At 41.7% G+C, this 18,996-nt stretch overlaps 1 protein-coding gene across 4 annotated transcripts in view; it reads right to left on the bottom strand.

Annotated features, from left to right (window-relative positions):
* The window catches only part of LOC122540401 (putative pleckstrin homology domain-containing family N member 1), an 83,802-nt gene that overhangs the window by 23,383 nt on the left and 41,423 nt on the right, over positions 1-18,996 (bottom strand). For all 4 annotated transcript variants that reach the window (XR_015753438.1, XM_043676091.2, XM_087980334.1 and 1 more), the window contains 3 exons: positions 16,473-16,606; positions 14,984-15,130; positions 2,055-2,141 (listed from right to left, as the gene is read on the bottom strand). Coding sequence is in view for 3 of the 4 variants with exons in the window: in XM_043676091.2 (XP_043532026.1) it covers positions 2,055-2,141; positions 14,984-15,130; positions 16,473-16,606 (368 nt within the window). In the remaining variant the exon portion in view is untranslated. The remainder of the gene's footprint in view (positions 1-2,054; positions 2,142-14,983; positions 15,131-16,472; positions 16,607-18,996) is intronic.

The following is an 18,996-nucleotide window of genomic DNA, read 5'->3' as shown; positions in this document are numbered from 1 at the left end:
TCACCTAACACTACGGGCAATTTAGCATGGCCAATTCACCTAACCTGCACATTTTTGGACTGTGGGAGGAAACCGGAGCACCCGGAGGAAACCCACGCAGACACGGGGAGAACGTGCAAACTCCACACAGAGAGTCGCCTGAGGCGGGAACTGAACCCGGGTCTCTGGCGCTGTGAGGCAGCAGTGCTAACCACTGTGCCACTGTTGGTGGAGCTGTACGCATCCATGCAAAGGAAGAGTATTGCATTTTACCTGATCTATGCTTTGCAGTTTGTGGCAGGCTGTGGGGAGTCGGGAGTTGAATTACTCATAGCAGTATTCCCAATCTATGACCTGCTGTTGTAACTGCATTATAGCCAATTAGCTACATGAAGATTTGAGCAGTGATGAAGGGCAGCCAAAACAAATTGGGGAAAGATTTAAGCACATCTATAAGAACCAGTTAAAAAACATCGTATAATGTAATGGGGCAAGCATAGTGGATCAGTGGTTAGCACTGCTGCCTCACAGCATTAAAGACCAGGTTTGATCCCAACCTCGGGTGACTCTCTGTGTGGAGTTTGCACATTCTCCCTGTGTCAGTGTGGGTTTCCTCCTGATGCTCTGGTTTCCTCCCACAGTCCAAAAATGTGCAGGTTAGGTGGATTGGCCAGTCTAAATTGCCCATAGTGTCCAGGGACATGCAAGAAAGGGGAATTAGCCGTGGAAAATGGACTTACAGGGATATAGTGGGTCTGGGTGGGACCTTTTGGAGGGTCATTGCAGACTCAATGGGTTGAATGGCCTTTTTCCACACAGGAGGGATTCTATGGCAGTCCCTACGTCTAGCACCATGCTTGGGTTCAGTCCCATTTGTCATGGAGGTGTATCATTATATGTCTAGATAGATGATCAGAAGATTTTTATAATAACTTCTTTTCAAATGAGGAGGGGCTATGGGAGGGGACGGAAGTCAGCCTTTATGCTGCACTGGGTATTGTGAGTAAATCCATTGGCTCCCACTTCTTCCTTTGCCAGATGCAAGATTTCCTGATTAACAGAGTGTGGCAAATCTTTCAGGGCAGACAATTCTGGATATACATCAACATAGAAAGTTCATTAATGTGAACTAGCTATGAAACCAGACTTCATAGGATAATCGGCTTAAAGGAAAGTTAGCAAGTTTTGAGATTTGTAGCTCAGATTGTGGTTCTGCATGTAGGTTTGCTTGCTGAGCTGGAAAGTTAGTTTACTAAAGGAAAGTAAACAAAGATGCTGCATTTAAGCACCACTTTCTGTTAGTGTCCAAGGGATGAAAATGTAGAGAAAGGTTTTGCTGGTAACTGTGTGAGGCCAGAAAAATTTGATTAATAGGATGTAGAGTTTGAATTCCAGCTCTACGTTGAACTGCACATCAAGGTATTACATGGCCGAGTTCAGCCGGACTGTGGCTGGGGAGAGTTATTTTGTTTGTGATCACTCCATGGATTGTTGGCATCAATGTGGACTTCATCAGTTTCCTCATCTCCGCTCTCCCCACCTTATCCCAGTTCCAACCTCCCAACTCGACACCGCTCTCATTACCTGTTCTACCTGTCCATCTTCCTTCCTACCTCTCTGCTCCACCCTCCTCTCCAACCTATCACCATTACTCCCACCTTAATTTACCTATCACACTCTCAGCTACCTTCCCCCCACACCCCCACTCCTCCCATTTATCTCTCTACCCCCTTGGCTCACAAGCCTCATTCCTGATGAAGGACTCTTGCCCGAAGCGTCGATTCTTCAGCTCCTCAGATGCTGCCTGACCTGCTGTGTTTTTCCAGCACCACACTCTCGACTCTGAGCTCCAGCATCTGCAACCCTCACTTTCTCCTCACATTGTGATTTAAAAGCTCTTAGAACATGGTATTAGAAACTACAACATGAAGGCAGGGGATTTGAGAAGGTTATCTACCTGCTGAACAGAGCCACAGAATTGATTTAAAGGAGGAAGCTTAAATATTTCCTCCCTGTCATGCATTTTTAACTCTGCTTGAATTTAATTTAGGGGCTGACAGAAAGGAAACACTTACTTCATACTGAACAATGGTTTTCTGTTCATCGGTGGAGAGTATAATAAGATCATCCGGAAATAAAACCATAATTCTTTCTTCAAATATCTGTATAATTTTGAAAAAAAAGAGAGGATTGAGGCTGATAATAATGAGAAATTATGCAATGATTTTTAATAGGTCAGTGACATTACTGGGGTATTGCAAGGAATCTGAAGTGAGGAGGTGTCAAGGAAATGCCAGATTATTGTCCACAGTGTTCCATTAACACCCACAGGCAACTGTTTTAATACTGTTGTCTGAGCTGAGGACCAGACGGTGACAAGTCTTATGAACAATAGTCACCCTAAATAGGATCTCTGTGTTCTTTCTTCCTGTGCTGCAACATTGATAGCACATTCAAAATCACACAATCAATAAAGTCCCAACTGCAGTGGAATAGAACTCAGAGATGAACATCACAGAAATGGTAATGTTCAAATCAACTTTACTGTGAGTTCATCATAGAGTCATAGAGATGTACAGCACAGAAACAGACACTTCGGTCCAACTCATCCATGCCAACCAGATATCCTAAATTAATCTAGTCTCATTTGCCAGCATTTGGCCCATATCCCTCAAAACCCCTCCTATTCCTATACTCATCCAGATGCCCTTTTAAATGTTGTAATTGTACCAGCCTCCACCACTTCCACTGGTAGCTCATTCCAGACATGCACCACCATCTGTGTGAAAAGGTTGCCCCTTAGGTGTCCTTTAAATCTTTCCTCTCTCATCTTAAACCTATACCCTCTAGTTCTGGACTCCCCCAACCCAGAGAAAAGACCTTGTCTATTTACCAGTTCAGGAGAAATAAGCATTTCTTTGAATGAATGTTGAATCACTAAAAGTATTGCTGTGGATCAATAAAAGTCCAAAGGATACTTAAAGAAGGCACTTTATATCACACTATTCATAGCTCCCTGTTGTGTGATGTAATGGGTCAGAAAGGTTAATACCAAATCTACCCAACCTGATGATATCACACAATCTTTGGGTAGAGAAAAAGCAGTCTCAATCTTCTGATGGAGACAAATATGTCATCACTGCCTCCTGATAATCTTTATAATCATCCCTATCTGGTCAACTTAACTGGAACCTCTGGCCATCATACAATAGATTATATCTTGTCGTTAAGACAAGTGCCTCCTCTTGCTCAGACTCAGCTGTGTTTTTTTCCCTTGCCACTGCTAATTAGATAAGACCTGAGCACATAAAGGAGAGTTGAAACATTATATCATACAGCTAAGTACTGGGAAATGGGATTTGAGTAGGTAGGTGATTAATGACCAGCATGAACACAATAGGTGAAAGGACTTCTTTCCATCTGTAAAGCTTTGTGATTCTATGGTTGAAATTGCACACAGTTAGATTTCTCAAGCAGCAGTGTGATAAAACAGAAGATCGTCTGTTTTAGTGAACTTGCCAAAAGAATAAATATTGGCTAGAACATCAGGGATAATCTCCCTACTCTTCCTCAAAATGATGCTCTGAAATCTTCATTAACTCAGGAGAACAAATGTTTTTTTTCACATTTCGTCTGAATTATAGTACCTCCTAGGAGGACTCAGTACTGCTCCTGGAGCATTAGCTTTGATTTTTGTGTTCAAGCCTCAGAGGATGTCTTCAATCCACAACCTTCTGACAGTGAAAGACATTGAATTGTTCGATCATAGAGTCATAGAGATGTACAGCATGGAAACAGACCCTTTGTATTGAACAGTGGGGCAGGCTCGATGGCCAGCTCCTGTTTGTATGTTCCTGTAGAAGACTGAGGCTACTCTCATATACCTCATGATTTGGAGATGCTGGTGTTGGACTGGGGTGTACAAAGTTAGAAATCACACAACACCAGGTTATAGTCCAACAGGTTTAATTGGAAGCACTAGCTTTCGGAGCGCTGCTCCTTCACCAGGTGGTTGTGGAGTACACAATTGTAAGACATGCACACATACACAAATACGTTTGTGGGGTGAATTTGTACTTGCAGAATTACATTGTACTTTGCTCAAAAACTATATGAATCCATGGAAGACTCTTAATTCATTTTTAAGATTAGAATCAGTCTAAACATTATGGCACAGACAACAGCACACAGGGGGCAAACACCTTCAACACATTATCTGGGCTGACACCAATTGTTAAAGTTAACCTGAGAATGTAACTTTTAAAAAAAGTTTTGTAATTTACATATGAAAGGAGTGAAACTAACATGGTCATTCTAACAGATGAGAGACTTAACAAACAATCAAGGTATTTCTCAATGTATAATTTCAATTACATCACACTGTAAACTTCTGCTATAAATTCCGTGTCTTACAATCGTGTACTCCATAACCACCTGATGAAGGAGCAGCGCTCTGAAAGCTAGTGTTTCCAATTAAACCTGTTGGACTATAACCTGGTGTTATATGATTTTTAACTTCATATACCTCCCAATGGTTGAGAACGGAATGAAGTCAGACTGCATGGAGCAGGTTGTCTTTACATTTGGGTATGGTATAGAACGTCAAAAGACAATGGGTGAGAAATATTAAAATGAAAAGATTCAAAGGTGAAGTAATAAATATAACATGAAAGACAAAAGAACGCAGTTTTAAAATTGTCCTGTAAATACCTCATTCATAGATATCTCAACCCAGACACAGTGGAAATATTTTTATTTTAAACATCATGAATTTATGAAGAACTAACATAGATAACAGTTAATTTTGTGTTTGACCTTTTATGTCAGTTTCTGTGCTGTCACCAGTACTTCCCGTGTGCGGTAAGCAAAGTCATAATTTCACCTCCAGCAAATCCAAAGTGAGATTAAGACAGTGTCAATATTTGGTTCAATTTTTACAGAAATCAAGATCTAACATTAAGACAAGACATGGCCCTTTCTGTTTCCCACCAACCCTTGAGGCTAGTGGTAGTCTTGGTAAAGAAAAGGGCAACTTTTGAATGTCACTTTGTTTTGATGAATCTGTACTTGACAATGCAAAGAATTTTAGGATGGAAGCCATTTCAGTTCCCAGGAACCAACCATTTCTAGAGTGATTGAACACAAAGAGAGAAAGTGAGGATTGTAGATGCTGGAGATTGGAGTCAAAAGTGTGGCACTGGAAAAGTCACAGCAGGTCAGGCAGCATCCGAGGAGTAGGAGAGTCTTTCCATGGATGCTGCCTGACCTGCTGTGCTGACCTGGTTGAATATGGTGGCATGGTGACTCAGTGGTTAGCATTGCTGCCTCACAGCACCAGGGATCTGAGTTCAATTCTAGCCTTGGGTGACTGTGTGGGTTTCCTCCCACAATCCAAAAAGATGTGCAGGTTAAGTGAATTGGCCTTGCCCATAGTGTTCAAGGATGTTTAGGTTAGGTGGATTAGTCTGGGGTAACACGAAGTAATAGGGGAGGTGAATAGATCTGGATGGATGCTTCTTCGGAAGGTCTTTGAGGACTTGTTGGGCTGGAGGGCCTGTTTCCACACTGTAGGGATTCTAATACAAAGAAAAGCTATTTCTATTTAATCCCAAACTGTATCTTTCAGTTACATTAGGTTTTTTCCCTACATTAGCTTTTTTCTCCTATCAGTCATCTTGTGATTTTCTGATTGTTATTGTGATGGTGAGATCTCTGTACTCCTTCACATCAAGCCTTTTCCACATGAAGGTGAGAATCATTCTGTCATTGGCAACTGTACTTTCAACATGCCTCAGTCTTAAACTCTGGGATTCCCACCTTAAATCTCTCCTCCCCCTCTGTCCTTAAGACCTACTTTTTTGAATAAATTCTTACTCTCTTATCTCCTTATGTGATTCAGTTTCTCAGTGACTCAGAGGGCGTGGAGTTATATACAGTGGATGTCCAAAGAGACTTGAGGGTTTGAGTGCATAGACTTTAAAGTATCAAAACAGATGCAGAAATTAATAAAGAAGGTTAATGGAACATTGGCCTTTACATCTATAGGACTAGAGTACAGGGTCACAGAAGTAATGCTGCAGCTATGTGAAACTGTGGTTCAAACCTACTTGGAGTACAATGAGCAGATCTGGGCACCACACTTCAGAAAGGATATATTGACGTTGAAAGAAGTACCATGTAGGTTTACAAGAATAATATTTGGACTTCAGGGGTTAATTTGTGAGGAGCGATTATACAAATTAGGCTTGCTTTCTCAAGAGTTTAGAAGATTACAGGGTGAGCTGATCAAACTCTTCGAAATATTAACAGGAAAAGACAGGGCAGATAAAAAGAAACTATTTCTTCTACTCATTGGTGATTCTAGAACTAGGGGACATAGTCTGAAAATTAGGGCCAGACTATTTGAGAGAAATGTAATGAAACACTTCTACATACAAAAGGTGGTAGAGATTTGGAACTCTGTTCGACAACTGCAATTGATGCCAAATTAGTTGTTAATTTTAAATCGAAGGTAGATACATTTTTGTTAAGGGCATTAAGGGATATTGTCCAAAGGCAGTTATATGGAGTTAGGCTACTGATCAGCCTGCCACAGGTTAGGCAACACAGTGGCTCAGTGGTTGGCGCTGCTGCCTCAGAGGGGCCCAGGTTCAATTCCACCCTCAGGTGATTGTCTGTGTGGAGTTTACACATTGTCCCCATGTCTGCATGGGTTTCCTCCCACAGGCTGTGTTGATTGGCCATGGAAATTACAGGGTTATAGAGTAAGGCAGATCTGGATGGGAGGGTCAATGTGGACTCAATGGGCTAAATGGCCTGCTTCCACAATGTAGGGATTCTATGGTGGAATAGGCTTGAGGAGTTGAGCAGTCTAACCCTGTTCCTGGCTTCAAATGTCTCTGGGATATTCTAGTAAGATCAAGGTAAGTTGTTCTTAACTTAATGCTAAGTCTGTGCTGCAACCTGATGCCTTCAGCAGCCTGAATATTTTACAGGATCCTTACAATTTGCAAGTGACTTGCATCGTATGTCAGTCTAGCTGAATCTAAATCATGGTCCCGGAAAAGAAGAGTGAATGTCTGATCACTTGAACCCATAATTATTAACTTATTAACCTAAATGTCTTGCAGTCTAGGGAACCATTTCAGAGCAAGGAAATCTTAACTCATCTATGCGACTGAACTAAGACATGAAACCTTCAGGTCTACTCAATACAGTCATTGTGTTTCTTTGACGTTGATACAATTCCAGGAGAAGATCTACAAATGTAAATGGTTTCACCGCCACTATGCAAGATAAAATGGGATTGCATGTGGCTCGGTGGTTAGCACTGCTGCCTCACAGTGACAGTGACTTGGGTTCAATTCCATCCTTGGGCAACTGTCTGGGTGGAGTTTGCAAATGGTCCCCATGTTCCGTGGGTTTGCTCGGGTTTCCTCCCACAGTCCAAAGAAATGCAGGTTGGGTGGATTGGCCATGTTAAATTGCCCCATAGTGTCTAGGGCTATGTAGGTTAGGTGGGTTAGCCATGGTAAATGTGAGGCTATGGGGATAGGTTAGTGGGTGGCACATCTGAATAGGATGCTTTTGAGGGTTGACGTGGACTTGATGGACCGATTGGTCTCTTTCTGCATTGTAGGGATTCTATAAAGAGGCTTATATTTATATAGTGCCATTGACCATCTCAGTACATCCCACAACGGTTTACAGCTAATGAAGTTTGAGTATAGTCACCCTTATGATGTTTGAAACAAGCCAGACAATTTGGGTATAGCAAGATCCCACAAGCAGCAATGTGACAATGGGCAAGTTATCTGTCTTAGTGGTGCTGGTTGAGAATTAAATTTTGGCCAGAATTGAGAAGTATCCTGTTCTTAAAAATAGGGGCATTTTGCACCAACAGACAAAATCTGGGTTTAATGTCCATCCACAAGATGTTATGTCCAACAGCACAGCTCTCTCTCACTATTGAACTGGAGTTTGAGCCTCAGTTTCATACTCAATTCTACTGGAGTTTGAAAAAAAGTCTAATGTGCTACGAATTGTTTCAAAGTTAGCTATTAGCACTGCTAAATACACCACCAATCTGTATTCTTATATTTTAGATTTTTATTACTATTGAGTATCCAACCAAATGATTTTTTCCATTTTTTTCCATCTGACAAGCCATCTACTTTGCCCAGTCAAACATGAGTCATTTTAAGAATTTCTATTACTGAATATAACATTCAGATAAATTAGCAGGAAAGACGTAAGCAAACAATGGCAGACATTTAAAGATGTAATTTATTGTCCTCAACAATGCAGAGGAGAGATCCTAATAGAGAGATAAACCAACCATGGCTGACCAAAGAAGTGGAGGGGATAGAGTTGAAATGAATAGCTTTGAAGGAGGCAAAAGTCAGTGATAGCCCCAAGTCATAGAATCCCTATAGAGTGGAAACAGGCCATTTGGCCCATCGAGTCCACACTGACCAGTGAACAGCATCCTACCCAGTCCCACACCCCCCCTACTCTATCCCTGTAACCCTGCACTTCCCATAATCCACCTAACCGATACCTCCCTGGACACTATGGGCAATTTAGCAAGGCTAATCTACCTAATCTGTACATCTTTGGTCAAGGATAAATTTAGAATCCAGCAAAGGAGGGATAAAAGGAAAGAAAGAATGTGAAAATGAACTAAAATGACAAATAAGTGAGGAATATAAAAACTGACAATAAGAACTTCTTTAAATATATAAAGGGAAGAGACAGGTCAAAGTGAACATAGGTCCCTTAGAAAATTAATCTGAGGCAAAAGTTAGGGCAGCCCAGTGGCTTAGTGGATAGCACTGCTGCCTCACCGTGCCAGGGATCTGCGTTTGATTCCAGCCTCGTGTGACTGTCTGTGTGGGATTTGCACATTCTCCCCGTGTCTGTGTGGGTTTTCTCTCGGTGCTGTGGTTTCCTTCCAAAGATGTGCAGGTTAGGTGAATTGGCCATGCTAAATTGCCCAGAGTGTTTAGGGATGTGTAGGTTAGATGCATTAGTCAGAGGAAATGTAGCGTAATAGGGTAGGGTAATAATTCTAGTTGGGTTACTCTTTGGAGGGTCGGCGTGGACTTGGGCCAAATGTCCTGGTTCCAAACTGTTGGGATTCTAAGATCAAGGACTTAGACATTTTGCAGCAGTCTTTATGGTGGAAGATACTTCAAACATCTCATTAATACTAAAGAATATGTGGGAGGAATTAAGTACCATCACCATTACTAGAAACGTTGAAGTAGACAAACTAATGAGGTTAAAGGGATAGGTCCCTAGCCCTGATGGATTGCATCCTAGAATCCTAAAGAGTTGCTGTGGTTCTGTTCACCGAGCTGGAAGTTTTTGTTGCAAACGTTTCGTCCCCTGTCTAGGTGACATCCTCAGTGCTTGGGAGCCTCCTGTGAAGCACTTCTGTGGTGTTTCCTCAGGCATTTATAGTGGCCTGTCCCTGCCGCTTCCGGTTGTCAGTTTCAGCTGTCCGCTGTAGTGGCCGGTATATTGGGTCCAGGTCGATGTGTTTGTTGATGGAGTTTGTGGATGAGTGCCATGCTTCTAGGAATTCTCTGGCTGTTCTTTGTTTGGCTTGCCCTATAATGGTAGTGTTGTCCCAGTCAAATTCATGTTGCTTGTCGTCTACGTGTGTGGCTACTAGGGATAGCTGGTTGTGTCGTTTCGTGGCTAGTTGATGTTCGTGGATGCGGATCGTTAGCTGTCTTCCTGTTTGTCGGAAGATAACCAGGTCTGACCTACAAAGAATGAAACCTGAAAGCAACAACACCCCCAGATTCTATGGACTACCTAAAGTGCACAAACCAGACATCCCACTCAGACCCATAGTATCACTACCAGGGACACCATCACACAAACTGGCTAAAGAACTACAGCAGAAACTGAAACACCTGATCAGCGGATCCAGACACTCTATACAATCAACACAGGAATTCTTGGACATCATCAGAAATATACACATAGACAAGGAAGAAACCATGGTCTCATTTGATGTAACGGCACTGTTCACCTCTATTGACAAAGCCCTAGCCAGAGAAACAATAGCCAACCTGCTGAACAGACATAACAGACAACAGGACGTTGAACCCATCAACAAAGACGGCAAACTTAAACTGCTGGATTTGTGCCTCACAACACACTTCACATTCAACAACCAGATATACGAACAAATCAACGGAACACCCATGGGCTCACCGATCTCGGGACTCATAGCAGAAGCAGTAATGCAAAGGTTAGAACAAACAGTCTTACCACAAATTCAACCCAAACTCTGGGTCAGATACGTTGATGACACCTTTGTAATCATTAAAAACACGGAAATAGAGAAAACACACCGGATCATCAACTCCACACTCACAGGAATCCGATTCACGAGAGAGGAAGAAAAGGACAACCAACTCCCATTCCTAGACGTGATGGTACAGAGAACACCAAACGGAGAATTCACCACCAAGGTACACAGGAAAGCCACACACACAGACCAAGTCCTGAACTATGAAAGCAACCACCCCAACACACACAAACGAAGTTGCATCAAGACACTATTCAAAAGGGCCACAACACACTGCAGCACACCAGAACTGCAAAAAGAGGAAGAGGAACACCTATACAAGGTATTCGCCAAAAACGGATATCCTCGCAATTTCATCAACAGATGCCTAAGGGAAAGACAACGGAACGAGGACATGCCGCAACCCAAAGGACTAGCCACACTACCATACATCAAGAACATCTCTGAAATGACAGCCAGACTACTGCAACCACTAGGACTTATAACAGCACACAAACCAACAGCCACACTCAGACAACAACTCACCAGAACGAAGGACCCGATACCCAGCATGAGCAAAACTAATGTAGTGTACAAAATCCCATGCAAGGACTGCACAAAACACTATATAGGACAAACAGGAAGACAGCTAACGATCCGCATCCACGAACATCAACTAGCCACGAAACGACACGACCAGCTATCCCTAGTAGCCACACACGTAGACGACAAGCAACATGAATTTGACTGGGACAACACTACCATTATAGGGCATGCCAAACAAAGAACAGCCAGAGAATTCCTAGAAGCATGGCACTCATCCACAAACTCCATCAACAAACACATCGACCTGGACCCAATATACCGGCCACTACAGCGGACAGCTGAAACTGACAACCGGAAGCGGCAGGGACAGGCCACTATAAATGCCTGAGGAAACACCACAGAAGTGCTTCACAGGAGGCTCCCAAGCACTGAGGATGTCACCTAGACAGGGGACGAAACGTTTGCAACAAAAACTTCCAGCTCGGCGAACAGAACCACAGCAACGAGCACCCGAGCTACAAATCTTCTCACAAACTTTGAATCCTAAAGAGTGTAGCTACAGAGGTGGTGGATGCATTGGTTGTAATTTTTCAAAAATCATTGTACTCTTGATTAGTACTGGAGTATTGGAAAACTGCCAATGTGACAGTCCTTTTCAGAGAGGAAGGAGATGGAGTGGCTGTACGAAAAGGGAAGGTAATTATAGGCCAATTAGCCTAACAATAATTGTTGGAAAAACATTGGAATCAATAACTAAGGAACTAATAACAGCACTTTTGGAAAATCATAATCTATTCAAGCATAGTCAGCATGGTTGCATGAAATGTGTCTGACTATTTTGTCAGAGATTTTCAAGAAGGTTTCAACCAGAGTAGATAGAGGGGAACCAGTAGATGTAGATTTGGACTTCCAGAAGGCACCTGACAAGGTACATCACAAAATGCTATCATAAGATAATGTTGGAAGTGTATATTGGTGTGCACTGAGAATTGGTTCACCAGCAGGAATCAGCAAATGGGGATAGGTGGTTCTTTTTCAGGGCAATCTGTAACCAATGGGGCTCCACAGGGATCAGTGTGAGGACCACAACTGTTTACAGTATATATTAATAACTTGCAGAAAAGAGGTAAATGGACTGTAGCCAAGTTTGCAGATGACACAAAAAATAAATTGAAAGACAAGTTGCAAGAGGGATATGAATAGTTTATGGAGAGAATTGATAGGTTAAGTATGTAGGAAAAAGTTGGCAAATGGTGTGTAAATGTAGGAAAATGTGAAATTGTCCATCTTGGAAGGGAGAACAAAAACAGGATTATTTAAATGTAGAGAAACTGCATAAAGCTACAACACAAAGGGAATTGGGGTGATTGTGCATGGAGCACAGAAAGCTAGCACACAGGTGCAGCAGATAATCAGGAATGCTAATGGAAATTTGGCCCTTATTTCAAGGGAGTTGGAGTATAAGAGTAGGGAAGTATCGCTGCAACTGTGCAAGGTGCTGGTGAGACCACATCTGGAACACTATGAGCAGTTTTAGTCCCTTTATTAAAGGAAAGATATCATTTCATTGGAGGCATTTCAGAGAAGGCTCACTAGGATATGGTATGGAAGGATTGTCTTATGGACAAAGTTTAAAACAGGTTCAGACTTTAGTCATCGGAATTAAGAAAAATGAGAAGTGATCTTATTGAGACATTTAGGATTTTTAAGAGGCTTGGAAGGGTAAATGATGAGAGGCTGTTGCCCCTCAGAGGAGAGTCCAGGCCGAGAGGACATTGTCTCAAAACAAAGGGATGCTAGTTTAAGACTGAGATGAGGAGATAATGTCTTCTCTCAGAGGGCTATGAGTCTTTGGAACCCCTTGCTCCAGAGAGCTGTGGGGGCAAAGTCCTTGTGTATCTTTCAAGTTGAGATAAATTCTTGAACAATAGGGGAATCAAGGGTTACAGGGAAAGAGCAGGAAAGTGGACTTGAGGTGCTTTATCAGATCAGTCATTATTCTACTGAATAGCAGAGGAGGTTTCAGGCTCGGAATGACTAACTCCTGTTCCTATTGTTTATGGACTTACTCCAAAGTGTACATTGACTGCACCTAAATATTCAAAGTTGTTGACTCAAATAGATAAGAGAAAGGAACTTGCATTTAAAATATGTTTCATCATGTTTTAGGCTGTCCCATGATGATTCATAATCAAATTTGCTTTTGAAGAGCATTAACTGTGATATCAACGAAAGAGCCAGTCGAATACAACAAGGTTGCATGAATAACAAATGGGTGAAATGTTAATCTATATTGGTGCTGTTCCATAGAATCATAGAAACCCTACAGTGAGGAATCAGGCCAATCAGCCCATTGAGTCCACACCAACTCTCTGAAGAGCATCCCACCCAGATCCACCCCTGTTACCTTCTCCCTGTAACACTGTGTCTTCCATGGCTAATCTACGTAACCTGCATATTTTTGGACTGTGAGAGGAAACCAGAGCATCCAGTGGAAACCAATGCAGTCACGTGAAGAATGTTCAAACTCCATATAAATCAAGGGTCCCTGATGTTTTCAGGTAGCAGTGTTAACCACTGAACCAGTGTGCCATCCACAATTAAAGAACGTACAGTTTAGAACCAGGGTTTTTGTATTTCACATCCATATCAGTTCCTCATTTCTGACAAGTAGTACATCCCTCAGGCAGCATTTAGTGGTTGGGGTGGCAGGGTTTTCTAACCTAACATTGAATAAAATGGCAGAGTACTCAATTCCCCGCTTCCATACAGCAGTCAGTTAATACTCTGAGGAGTGGCTTGACCACAGCACCCTGTATAAATTGTTGCGATTTTTTGGAATTTGGTATTCTTGCATATATCCTGATGAATGCAAGAAAAAAAACTTCAACATATTAGAGTCATAGAGTTATAGAGAAGTACTGCATTGGAGACAGACCCTTCAGTCCAATTCATCCATGCCAACCAGATATCCTAAATTAATCTAGTCCCATTTGCCAGCACTTGGTCCATATCCCTCAAAACCCTTCCTATTCATATGCCCATCTGAATACCTTTTCAATATTGTAATTGTACCAGCCTTCATCACTTCCTCTGCAGCTTACTCCATGTATGCACCACCCTCTGTGTGAAAACGTTGCCCCTTAGATCTCTTTTAAATACTTCCCCTCTCACCCTAAATCTATGCCCTTTAATTCTGGACTCCCCCTGTCCCAGGGAAAGTACCTTGTCTCTTTATCCTAGCCATGCCCCTCATGATTTTATAAACCTCAATAAGGACACCCCTCAGCCTCTGACGCTCCAGGGAAAACAGCCCCAGCGTATTCAGCCTCTCCCTTTAGCTCAAACGGTCCAACCCTGGCAATATCCTTTCTGAACCCTTTCACAATATTCTTCCTATAGGAGGGAGATCAGAATTGAGCACAATATTCCAAAAATGGCCTCACCAATGTCTTGTACAGACGCAATATGGCCTCCCAATTCCCTTGTCTCTCTTTTCAGTAATATTGAATTTCAATGTCAAAAAGAAACCATTCTGAGGAGTTTAACTGGCCTGATTGGACCTTCCATCCTCACCCTGATTCAACCATTAAGGGAAGAATTGATCCCAAATTGCTCAGTTCCAAAGAAGAGTCATATCAGACTCGAAATGTTAACTCTGGTTCTCTTCTTACAAATACTGCCAGACTTTCTGAGTTTCCTCCAGTAGTTTCTGTTTTTATCCTGATTGGTCATTTTATTTAAGTGAATATTCTTTACATGCAGGTATTTTTAAACAGAGATTTTATAACACACCTCTGGAGCAGGTGGGACATGAATCAGGTTTCCTGGGTCCAGGGGTAGGGCCGCTCAAGAGTTCCCTGCTTTATGTATACACTTGACTAAATGGATAACACACCCCTATGACCAATACACACCAAAACAGATTCATCATTCAGCTGACTCATCTGCTGAATATAAGACACAAACATTCACAAATTGCCTGTTGCGCTTCCCTGCATAACAAGTGTGCAATATTTTAAAGATCATTTATTGATAAGTGAAGGACTAGTTTGGGAAATCCTTATATGCTACGGACTTCCTGTTTGCTGAGATACTCTTAACATATCGTAAAGGTGCATTTGTTAACTTAAACAGGAGGAAGTGACATACCTGACTCTGTGTGAAGTTGATTTTTACCATGGACAAGTAAATGATGGCTCCCAAATGTTGGATAGGAGTTCCTTCCCAGCCTTTAATGGGTTTCTGTAGCAGGTATTTTTCCAGCTCTTGCCTCTTCCAGCTCTCATCACAAGGGATCTAATAACCAGGACCAACAAACAGATTAAACAGGACAAAATAAAGAATTGTAGATGTTGAAGAACTGAAACGAAAGCAGAAATTGCTGGAAAAAGTCAGCGGATCTGGCAGCATCTGTGGAGAGAGAGAAGAGTTAAGACTTCAAGTCTAGGAGCCTTTCTTCAGAACTGATATAACAGAATCGAATCATATCTCCCTGGCTTAATAAGAATTCATTGGCTCGGATGCACTTACAGAGTTTAATAGGGAAACTTGTCTCTTAATATATTTTCACAGAAAATTCAACGAAACAGGTTACATTTCAAAGGCAGCCAGAGAATTAGAGTTCTATTGAATGCTCCTCTTTAGATCACTGTGAAGCTAATGACTCAGTGAAGATCTATGCCTTCCTTTACGATATCACCCATGCATTATGCATTAATCTAGAACAGTCCTATTCATAATCTCGATATTACCTAACTCTAAGAAAACACTTTCAAAGTGGGAGATGGGGGGGGACTGATGCAATTTACTCTTTCGTGATAAGAGTTGTGCTTACAATGGTGAGCTGCCAAACAGACTGTCTCTGATGTCAATGATGTATGACCGATGACCGGCTCCTTACGTGCTTGCGTCTTTTTTTTTCCTTTCTAATCCTTCTGACTACATTCTAAAATTAAAATTTTCATTTTTTTTGTATTGGAATTTATTTTAAAGTGTAACTACTTTTCCCTACCTGTTTCTACCGCAGTTTTGAATATCCCTTACATCCCTTTCAAATTTCTTTCTCAGCTCGGTTTCTGAAGGTGTTTATTCTTGTGGGGTACCTTTCACTGATCACTAACTGCCATTTCTACCTTGCCTGAAAGATGAATTTCATGAGTGAGCATTGATACTGGATGCTAGCTGTCTACTCCAACATGCAAGCAGCAAAGAAGAGCCTAACCTTGGAATCACGGGACATTGAGATACATACTTGTTTCCAATAAAATCCATAGGATAATCATCCAGGGGCAGGACCCTAAATGATTTCCAGGGTGCCACAATGATTGAGACCAATGGCAGAATCCCTAGTACTATGCTGGGGTAACACAGGTTGACTTAATGCTTTCTCCATCTTCATTCCATTCTGAAGAAGAATCATACTCAAAATTTTAATTCTCTCTCCACGGGTGCTGCCAGACCTGCTAAATATTCATCAGCATTTTTTGTTTTTGCCTTAATGTAGACTTGTGATAGATCCTGGATCATGCTTAAGCAGTCTCATTCAATTTCTCATTAAATATTAAACCTTGAATTTTGCCACCCTTCTTCACATCGACAATTGATGCAGTGAAGTCTGAAAAAAAGGAACATTGCCTACCAGTACAGACAGCTTTTGCTCTTTATGTGGACGATAGATGGAGGCCTTCTTCACTCTTCTTGGCAAATGGGCCATCCATATTCTAAACTCTTCTGGATCTGGACAGGTGATTATCCTAGAATCGAACATTGAACCTAATGAGAAGAAAAGGTTGGGACAATTGAAAGTTATTCCATTACAGAGGTGTATATATGTGTACTATAAAAACAATTCACTTGCCCTTAGAGCATACAATGTAATTCGGCCTGTCAGCCTCTATTTAGTATCTCATACACTCAGGTGCATTTGCTTTAACCTCTATATTATCTTCCATATGGTCTAGGGTCAAAAATTATTGAAGATACAAAATTATCATTGCTCTAATGAAGAGCATGAGTATCACAATGTCTTTATCAATGGATTCTTTCTTCCTAGCCTTATATCATCACCCATTTCTCTGGCATAACTCACTAATTCTTCTCCATGTTGGCAGCTTTGTGAATTTGGATTTGTTCCAGCTTTTACGTTGTGTTGGAGAAGGTCCCCTGACCATATCAGCCTTTGCAATTGTTCTTGTACTCAGCCTCCCCTCTAATAGAACAAGGTCGCAATAGAGTATAATCTTTCACAAGGGAATTGTATATATATTTTTAAAAGGAAAAATACATTGTAGGGTTGTGGAAAAACAGCTGGAGAGTTGAATTACTGGTAGCTCTTTCAAACAGTTGAGACAAGTATAAATGACCTCATTCTCTGTTCTGCACCTATCCAGAGAATAGACTGACTAAATTGTTCAATATTGACACTAATCATGAGGAAAGATTGTTTCTTGGTTTACATTGTATGGGAGTGGTCAATCCTCATAACGTGTCCTTTTGTTTGTTTTGCTGTCCTGTTAATACTGGACTGGGAACAAGAGTTACAACTTTGCCTATTCAATTTATCCATGCAATGACCTGACAAAACCATTAACAGAGTGATTCAGAGCTATGCTGGACATTCATATGTGACTGACTGGAAACTGTGACCAGAAACTTGAGAGATTCTGTTGTGCACTTCACAAACATTTGCACTTGGGTGTGGGGCAACATTGTCAGACAATTAGGGATGGACAATTTGATGTCAACAATGCCCACATCCCGCTCATTTTTTTTTCTTAAAAAGCCAAGTACATGTTCCATGTTCATTGTCAGCAGTAAACATATTTGCATTCTGTGATGGATAAACTTTTACTTTGCATCTGCAGTACAACAGTGACTACACTAATGAAGTGTCAGCACATTTTACTGGGCATTAGAAGTACCTCTGAGAAGTTATAGCTTTAAGATTCCTGCAGAAGTGCAGTGAAAAACTCAATGCTGATGTTCCAGTGGAGTACTGGAGGACTGCTACACTGTCAGAGGTGCGTCTTTTAGATGAGATATTATATAGAGATGCTGTCTACTGTCTCAGTTGAACGTAATGAACCAATGCAGCACCTTTTGAAGAAAGGGCAGGAAGGTCTCACTGGTGTCTCTGTGGATATTTATCCCTTAACCTAGGAGAGAGATTACCTGGTCATTGTCCCACTTTATGGGAGCTTGTCACATTCAAATTTCCAGTTGTATTTTGTTCATTAAATATTTCTGAAGAATAGGCAGAGTTGTAATTAGTTGCAAAGTGCTTTGGAGTATCCTGTCATTATGAAAGATGCAACATTTATATAGCACCTTCACATTGCTTTTGAAAGGCTTGCCCAGTGGCCTAATTAGAATAAGCATGTGGAACACCTCTCAGCTAATAATGTCACCATAGTCCTACTGGACCAGAGGGCTGCACTCTCATTTGGGTGATTGGGTCAACCAGCACAACTGGTGCTGGTTTAACCTGACAGTCACCGTGCCTCAGACAAGGGAAAGATTGGGAAAGGAGAATCTTCAAGATAACCTCAACCAGATCTGGGAATTGAACTAATGCTGTTGGCATCACACTGCATCACAAAGCGGACATTTGAGCTATCTGACTCTTTACAGTTTGTCGGTGATTTAATCTGGCTTGGATGAGATGCCGAGTCCCAAGGGTGAATTTCACCTGCTTTGGGGGATGAATACACAGACACCTGTAGTGAATTATGAAAATAATGTCAATACTTTGCAGACCAGGGCAAACTCAGACATGGAGACACTATGTCTGTTATTGCTGCTCTTTAAAGGGAAACCACAACTGGTTTGCAGCTGTGATGTGAGCACTCGGCATCGCTCAGTCAAAAGGCCACCTTGGTGCCAGGTGACATTTGAAACTTTGAGTCAAAAGGTTGTGGGTTGAAGTCTCACTCCACAGACTTGAACATACATCTCAGTCTGACTGCCAAGGAGCTGCTGCATTGCTGGAGGGTCCGTCTTTCAAGTTAGTTCAGGGGTCCAAAAGATGCTATTTGAGGAAGAATAGGCTGTCCTGGAGAGCATTCATTCCTCCCTCATTCCATACCAACAAAAAAACACAATTAGATGGAGATAGTGAAGACTGCAGATGCTGGAAGTCAGAGTTGCTGACATGTGGTGCTGGA

Source organism: Chiloscyllium plagiosum, unplaced genomic scaffold (assembly GCF_037043375.1).
Source record: "Chiloscyllium plagiosum isolate Xiang-an unplaced genomic scaffold, Cpla_swu_hap1 HiC_scaffold_37, whole genome shotgun sequence".
NCBI lineage: Eukaryota > Metazoa > Chordata > Chondrichthyes > Orectolobiformes > Hemiscylliidae > Chiloscyllium > Chiloscyllium plagiosum.
Note: the sequence above shows the minus strand (reverse complement) of the source record. Positions and strands in the feature narration are given on the sequence as shown.